This window comes from Juglans microcarpa x Juglans regia, chromosome 5D, assembly GCF_004785595.1.
Source record: "Juglans microcarpa x Juglans regia isolate MS1-56 chromosome 5D, Jm3101_v1.0, whole genome shotgun sequence".
Lineage (NCBI taxonomy): Eukaryota > Viridiplantae > Streptophyta > Magnoliopsida > Fagales > Juglandaceae > Juglans > Juglans microcarpa x Juglans regia.
In genome coordinates, this window is record NC_054602.1 from 1,671,538 (window position 1) to 1,679,328 (window position 7,791).

Sequence of the window (7,791 nt, forward strand, 5' to 3'; positions counted from 1 at the left end):
AATTTTTTATTCTCATTTTTTAAAATCTCATAAAATTCTTAATTTAAATCATTTTACTATTATTTATAAATTTTTTATTTAATCTCATACCGTATGTGTAATCAAACAATACCTAAAATCATATTTACTTTATTCCTAGAATAAATATTAATTTACTTAAGAAATCCAAAAGAAATAACTCTCATGAAAAAATTATTTTGCCATTCCGCCCATTCGTTTAATTGATTTGTAGTGTAGATTTTGCCCATAAAGAAAAAAGATGCACTACTAAGGTTGCCCACCCCAAAAGGTAATCAATTATGTTTTGACTTTTTAACTACTAGTTTTAATATTGTTGTCCACACAGCTTAATCCGGTGGCTTTCCATACGGGGATTAGTGCTGACAAGCCCATTGGTGAACATGCCATGTCTGGTTTATTGCCCTCTCCTAAGAATAAAACGTATGGAGAGGAGACTCAGGAGACTTATTTCATCTTTGTTCTATTACTATGACAACAAATAGCAGAGGGAATCAAACAAAAAACAAATTTAATAAATCTCATTCTAATTAATATAAAATGGAAAAATCACCATTCGATGCTCCATACTTTATAGACTATATAGTATGGATTTAGGGTATTAATACAAGAAAAAGGGAACGGCAGCACGTGATTTGAATTTACCCAAAAATATGGGGCATTACTAAAAAAAAAAAAAAAAAAAGATAACAACCGACAAAAAGAACAAAATCTAAACAAATAGGCGAAGCGATACGCGCCTTTAGTTGTCTTCACCTCAAACGGCTCTCCTATGTCATGTAGTCATGTTTTCACCTCTCTCTTTCTCCGTACCATGAAATTCCAACCCGTGCAAAAATGCAAATGTTGTTTTTTTTTTTTCATTTCTTTCCCTTAATAATGGTACAAATGTTGTTAATTTATGACGTGTACTCCCGCTGTTTATTTTATTCGGAGTTTTTACTGTTATCAGCGGGTTTGACCGTGCCAAGTCATCATATTAGATTATGATGCACTTTTGACAAATTTGGATCGCTTTTTTTTAATCACCAAATGCATTTTATGTTGAAAATGGTACTTCACAGACACACATGTACACCCGCGTAATCTTCTCTCCCTCTTTATCTGCAGCAACTGCAAGCCATTTTCTTTTTTTTTTTTTATGGAAGCCATTTCTCTTCGTTACTAGCGAAGCCTGTCGTACTTGGCCGGATCAAGCCTTCATTATTCATACCATTTTTAGATAAAGAACTGATCAAGCATCCGGATGCTTATCAAAATGATATGTCAAAATAGTTATTGGTGTTGACGATATCTAATGATTTACTGATAGGAGATGGAGGGAGCGTTTGATTTTATCATTAGTGAAAATATATTGAGCGAAAATTGTTCACCTTCAGAACTTAGAGACCACCCAATAAGAAAGACCATTTTTAATATTTAACTCAAAATGTTATCATGTAAATTTAGAAAAACCTCCGTTCAGCTCGCTAGAAAGAGCATCCTCCTCAAGTTGGTAGGTGGACCATATGCGATAACAAGTGAAGTAACATCATAGTTTTGCATGAAAACTAAGGCCCTTGGCATCGACCTACAACTGTGACTAACAATACCAGGATCCAGTGATCACAACACTAATAAGCACTTCCCCAAAACAGTACCAATGATTGTTCTTCAATGATTGAATCTGGAATTCAGACGAAAAAAACTAGGGATAGAAGAACCTACAAATAACTAAAACGAAATGGAGAAAGTAAAGCAAAATGCAGTGATGTTCCTCATCTGCTCAAAGGGATATTGAAGGTTGATAAGCTGGGTCTTCCAGCTTTACGATGTTTTGGTCGGAGAAAGTAAATAAACCTATAATGCATAGAAGTAACTTAAGCAGGATCATTCATGTCAAGGTAGTGAGAGTGTTTCATCTCATCTCTTCTCATCATTACAACTTTTTCAAATTCTCATACAAAATATAATAAACAATTCAACATTTTCAAATCCTAAAACTATAATAATATTAAAAAATAGTATTCTAATAATATTTTATTTAACTTTCATTTAAAACCATCTCATCTCGTTCTCCAAACCGCACCTAAGAAAACAACTAACAGATCCCTAACTTTCAGACTTTACTGCCAGTACCATAGGAGGTACATCAGTTCAGATAAACTAAAAACACAGGACATAATTGACTTACACTATGCATCGTTCCAATTCTATTGGACGTCCTCAAACTGAAAAACCTTAATCAATGGGTTAATCTCCCCAACCTAAAACTCAGGGCTATGCTATAAATCTTAGTTTGATTGCAGGATGGTGGTGGCAATGCAGTTCAAGTGTGCGGGAGAATAGCAAAACCAGATTTTACGATTTGATACTCGACAGCAACTTAGATAATGCCATATTTTCCTAAATCACCTAGATAAAAATATAAGAACAGATGAACTACATGGATGACAAGCGTTGCACATATTGTTGTATCACATGGATAGCAGTCTTTTTCTACCCGGTTAAAACTGAACCATTAACATCTTGTCAGAACAGTTTTCTTAATTAGATTCGAAACCCCGAGGTTTTCGACAACATAAAAGGTATGTACAATTACAAGCACCCAAAAAATCACTCCATGGGAATAATGTGACACACACTGTCCCTAAACTTCCAATCTTTACAGGTTGATCCATAACGTCAATTAAATTTTGACACAAGTCAAATGCCACACAAACCTCAAGTTTCCATCGTAACACGTATGAATTTCCGGAAGAAAGAACAGTGTTTCCAACAAAAAAAATTGTACCAATCTGATCCAAGGGCCCTAAATTGTTGAAGCTTCACATGGGATGAAATGAACAACATCAAGCATATATATATATATATTTTTAATCGGTAAATGAGAACTTTATTGATGAGAGAAACAGGGATAGCCCAAGAAACAACATCAAGCTATTTACTTAAATAGTTTATCTAAAATAATTTTCTCAAAACTTCTACGTTTGGAGTGGTGTCCCAACATGTTATATCATCAAGGTGCTTTTCGTGTTATATTGCAGAATGCACATTGCGCAACCGTCAACCAATTGAAACTTGGCAAAGAGTCAAAGACAAATTAAATCTAAATTTACTCTATACATTTGAATGAATATGACAATTTGTATACCACAAAGGGGAAGTTCTCAATGGTATAGAAGAATTACACCATACCTCCAATCTCTCTTGGAATTGCGCCTCCCTCGTCTTTAACAATACGGGGAGAGGAAAGCACACACCCTTCTCTACACAACACTGGTGCCTAGGCTTGATCCTATTCTCTAAGCTAAACGAGAAGTACTGCGGAAACTCTTTCAGCTCCCTCAAATCCCTTCTCATTTCCACCACAAAGTAATCGAATTTCGGCTCAAAATTATGTTTGACGCTGTAATTAAATAGCTGCGGAAATCTCCGAAACATGGATACCGCGTCTCGGTGCGAAAACCCAATTTTTTCGAAGTACTCGATTCTGGGTATGAGCTTTTCTTCGACACTAGTGGAGAGCAAAGACGTGTGCTTGTTTAACTCGTAGATGCCGATACTCTGGAGAAAGTATAGGGTGGGGCGGAGTTGTTGGTTGACGCTGCAGACTAGCAACCTCGGCCGTCGGTTGATGACGCGCTTGAGATCGGAGCCGTTGACGCAGACCTCGCGGAGCAGGAAGGTGAATACGGGGACTATGTCGGAGACTCGAGAGGTGAGGATTTCGGGGCACATACCGGCGATTCGGCGGAACTCGATGGCAGTGAAACCCAGGGAGGTCATGTAATCGACGGTGGATTTGACGTCAGAGAGGGATGCGGAGACGATCGGAGGGTACTGGTTGATGAGGGAGAAGAAGTCGAGGCCGATGGAATCGAGGTAGAGCATTTTCTCCTGGAATTGGGAACGACGAGGATTAGGCTGCTGGAGTACTGGACGACTCGGGGGCGACATGGAGGAAAGTTCTGGAGTAGTATGGGATTTAAGCGGAAGAGAGATAGCGGCTTTGAGGGAGAATACATGGAACAGTTGGTTTTTTGAGCGAGAAAGTGAGGGAGAATCATGGTGGGGAGGGAAGAAACTGGATTTTGGAAGGAAGGAAGAGGGAGAGAAAGAAGGCTTAGTGGAGGAGGAGAGGAAATGGATAGTTTCTTGGTGCATTGTATGGGCGCTACATGGTTGATGGTGAGTTGGCTGTTGTATTCTCCGGTGGGGAAGTGTTTTAGAGGAGATGCGGGTAGAGACTGGAGAGGATAAGGATGTAAGCTTAATGATTTGAAGATTACGAGAGAATGCTATCTGAAAATCTAAGCTACAAACAGAAAGTTGGGGGGCTTGGGGGGAGGCAAAATGAGAGAGACGAGGAAATTAGGACGAGAGGCCCAAAAGATCACGAAGCCTGACAATGTTCGGACTTTACTTTAGTTTTAGTTGGGCCATTAAATATTTTATCACCGATTCGTGTTGGCTGAGGAAAGTGGAGGAAAAGAGGCCGGCCTTGTGGAGATTTATTCGACCAGGAAAAGCCCAATGGGCTAAGACATAATGTATGGAGCCGGTTTCCCGATATATATTTATATAAAAAAATGGCGTATAATCTAGTAAAACCTGTTGTACGTCTAAAATTAGGAGACATCTCTAAATCCCAAATTCCCAATCATCCCACCAAACCTACACCTGCCGGTCTTCTTTATCAGTTATCTACTTTACTTACCCACCATTTCTCCGCCAAACACTTCCCAAAGCCACAGAGAGCAGTGGGAGCGAGCCAGCTTCTCTACTTTCCCCTAAATGGCCTGCTCAGCTACCTTCACCACTCTCTTCGCTTCAAACCCTAGGGCTTTTTCTACCACACCCGCCGCTTCGATTTCCAATTCCTTCTCTCAAACCCTAACCATCCCCAAGTCCTTCAACGGCCTCCATAAACCCCTCCAATCCCATGTCCCTCGGTCCATTTCCCTCACTCGCGGCTCCCATTCTCGACGGGCCTTCTCAGTCAGGGCTTCTGTGAGTTATTTTCTTCTCTTTTATCTCCCCGCTTCTTGTAGATTCCGTTCTCTGTTTCTTTTTTCTGCACTTTCAGCAACTCAATATTGCTTTTTTAACTACTTGCAGTACTGTTAACTCCAATGCCAATATTCTAGAGGAGATCAATTTTTTTTTTCTTTCTATGTTTCAAATTATGATATATGTCTTGCGCTATTGCTCTTTCCACAGACTGACCTTCCATTGGTTGGAAATAAAGCACCGGATTTTGAGGCCGAGGCTGTTTTCGATCAGGAGTTCATCAAGGTAGCTTATAAAGAACAAATGTCCAGAAACTCAGTGGCACTCATGATTGTTTTTGCAATCTCCAAATTAGACTGGGTCGCTAAGTTAAATTGGTGAAGTTTCAGTCGATGCTTATAAATTCGTCTAAACTATTTGAAAATGATTTTTTGTTTGAGAGAGTCAAGCTAGGTAGAATAATGAATTTAGGGACTGATCCACGGAGACAAACCCAATTCTTACGCTCCTGCTAAGTTGTTAATTTATTTTCGTTTCCATATAACGGACGCATTTTCATTTCAGGTTAAACTCTCCGAATATATTGGGAAGAAATATGTGATTCTCTTTTTCTACCCGTTGGATTTCACATTTGTTTGTCCCACTGGTTTGTTTGACACTCAACTAATCTAAATCGAACGTTTATGTACTAGTGGATGCTAAAGCTTTCCCTTATTATCATTTCTCTTCCCCCTCATTCACAGAGATCACCGCTTTCAGCGATCGCCACGCAGAGTTTGAGCAGCTAAACACAGAAATATTGGGCGTTTCAACTGACAGTGTGGTAAGTTGCTTTCTCCATTTAATTTGAAGGCTCCTAAAGCCAATGGCACCCCATTCATTTTTTTGCTTTAATAAATTTGTTCGGATTCAATAAATTGGTGTATCATTTACTACAAACATCACATAGAGTTGTCTTCTAGATCGGCACTCTAAATTTTGGTTTTCTAATATGAAGTGCCGACTGTAATTCCAAATTCATATTTCAGCAGTTCGTTCTAAACTTTTGAGATAACTGATGTGTTCTATTTTGTTGGCTTTCGTGTATGGATGAAGTGTGTACATGTGTTTCCTCAATAGAAGTATATTACTGCCATGCTCTAAGTTGGAATTGCCTATTTTCCTGATGCTCTTATGTTATCCTTTGTGTAGTTCTCACACCTTGCATGGGTCCAAACAGATAGAAAGTCAGGTGGGCTTGGTGATCTTAAGTATCCCCTGATTTCTGATGTGACCAAATCAATCTCAAAATCGTTTGGTGTGCTAATCCCAGACCAGGTATGAGATAACTCGTTATTAATGGAGTTTCAAAAATTGTTTTCTAACATTATGAACCGACATGATCTTGTTAAAAATATTGAATTTTGTGGTAGTCTTGACCAACTCCTTGCAGTAAATTGGGGTTATCTAAGCTTGTTAAAAATTGACATTTGGACCTTTATCAGGAAACATGGTACAAGGCAAAGATTATGAACTTGTTTCTACGAAATTCCTTCTAATAATCACATATGTATACACGCACATCTCAGAATAGAAGTTTCTTACTATCTAGTTATATATTGCATATTCTGCTTGAAAAACTTTTGCATTTAATCTTTTATATGCTATGTCTTTGGTCTTTAATTGATAATTACAAAGTTGGATGATAAGGAGTCAGGTCTAAACTGCGGGTCTGAATTTAGCTGTTTTCTGTCTTTTTCTGTTTCCTTGGTGCTTTTACTGTTTTCTTTATTGTTTTAAAAATAAAGTTGCCAGTTTTTCAAATTACCATCCTTAAATTAAACTGAAGTACAGCAATTGAAAAACAGGGTATTGACTTTTCAAATAAAGTGAAGAAAAAGTTGGGGATTTTTGTTAATATTTTGCTCGTTTTTGGAACTTCACAAAATAAAATGGTGGGCAAACAATATAAAATGGATGGAATATATGTAATGCTTGTAAAATGTTGGGATAGATGCTTTTGGTACTTTGGTTATAGTTTTTATCCATTTGCTACAGGTTTGTTTGCATTATGTTTTTTTTATAGTGATCTATGTTTTTTTTATTTGTTTGCATTATAATTTGCATATAATTTCCAGTTTTGAAGTTCGTTCAATCTTTTAGGGGATCGCATTGAGGGGACTTTTCATCATTGACAAGGAAGGAGTTATACAACACTCCACCATTAACAATCTCGCCATAGGGCGGAGTGTTGATGAAACGAAAAGAACACTCCAGGTAATTATGTATTGAAGGACAGAATAAGTAGAGTTACTACCCAACTTTTGATTAGTTAACTTCAAACTCAGTCATCGTCGCTTTGTGCCATGCAGGCTTTGCAGTATGTGCAGGAGAACCCAGACGAAGTTTGCCCTGCTGGATGGAAGCCCGGAGAGAAGTCCATGAAGCCAGACCCTAAGCTCAGCAAAGAGTACTTCGCAGCAATATAGAGTTGGGCTACCTTTTTATGACCCAAATTGCATGTTTATTTAAATTCGGGAGGTGTAAAGGGGTTTTGTATTCGTGTAACGTCGTGTTAGTTCTCGTGAATTTTGAGCAGCAGAGTGTGGGAATAAATGCAGGACTTAAACCTGTTTCTGGAAAATATTGATGTCGCTAAGTACAGTTGATGCATTGCAGCCACTATTATCATGTGTTTGAATCATGATCCAATCGGATCGTTTCACGGTAGTGCCCCAACAAACATGGGTACCAGTACTAGGCATTAGACACAACCCTGGTTTACTATTGAGAGTAGCAAAC

At 38.3% G+C, this 7,791-nt stretch overlaps 3 protein-coding genes across 3 annotated transcripts in view; 1 reads left to right on the forward strand and 2 right to left on the reverse strand.

Annotated features, from left to right (window-relative positions):
• The window catches only part of LOC121264945 (lipid droplet-associated hydrolase), a 34,887-nt gene that overhangs the window by 22,964 nt on the left and 4,132 nt on the right, over positions 1-7,791 (reverse strand). The window lies entirely within an intron of this gene.
• LOC121264944 (transcription termination factor MTEF1, chloroplastic-like) lies at positions 2,872-4,383 on the reverse strand. Its single transcript, XM_041168329.1, has one exon. The coding sequence runs from the start codon at positions 4,162-4,164 to the stop codon at positions 3,118-3,120; it is 1,047 nt and encodes a 348-aa protein (XP_041024263.1). The 5' UTR covers positions 4,165-4,383; the 3' UTR covers positions 2,872-3,117.
• LOC121264947 (2-Cys peroxiredoxin BAS1, chloroplastic-like) lies at positions 4,688-7,714 on the forward strand. Its single transcript, XM_041168335.1, has 7 exons — positions 4,688-5,010; positions 5,221-5,295; positions 5,575-5,656; positions 5,754-5,833; positions 6,202-6,327; positions 7,153-7,266; positions 7,362-7,714. Exons 1-7 carry the CDS (start codon positions 4,795-4,797, stop codon positions 7,476-7,478), a joined length of 810 nt encoding a protein of 269 aa, XP_041024269.1. The 5' UTR covers positions 4,688-4,794; the 3' UTR covers positions 7,479-7,714.

Bases quoted from the DNA above. Each gene is read 5' to 3' on its own strand.
- LOC121264947 (XM_041168335.1), top strand. From the start codon at position 4,795: ATGGCCTGCTCAGCTACCTTCACCACTCTCTTCGCTTCAAACCCTAGG. The intron at 5,657-5,753 runs GTTTGTTTGACA...CCTCATTCACAG, and splicing joins CACATTTGTTTGTCCCACTG to AGATCACCGCTTTCAGCGAT. The intron at 5,834-6,201 runs GTAAGTTGCTTT...TCCTTTGTGTAG, and splicing joins GCGTTTCAACTGACAGTGTG to TTCTCACACCTTGCATGGGT.
- LOC121264944 (XM_041168329.1), bottom strand. From the start codon at position 4,164: ATGCACCAAGAAACTATCCATTTCCTCTCCTCCTCCACTAAGCCTTCT.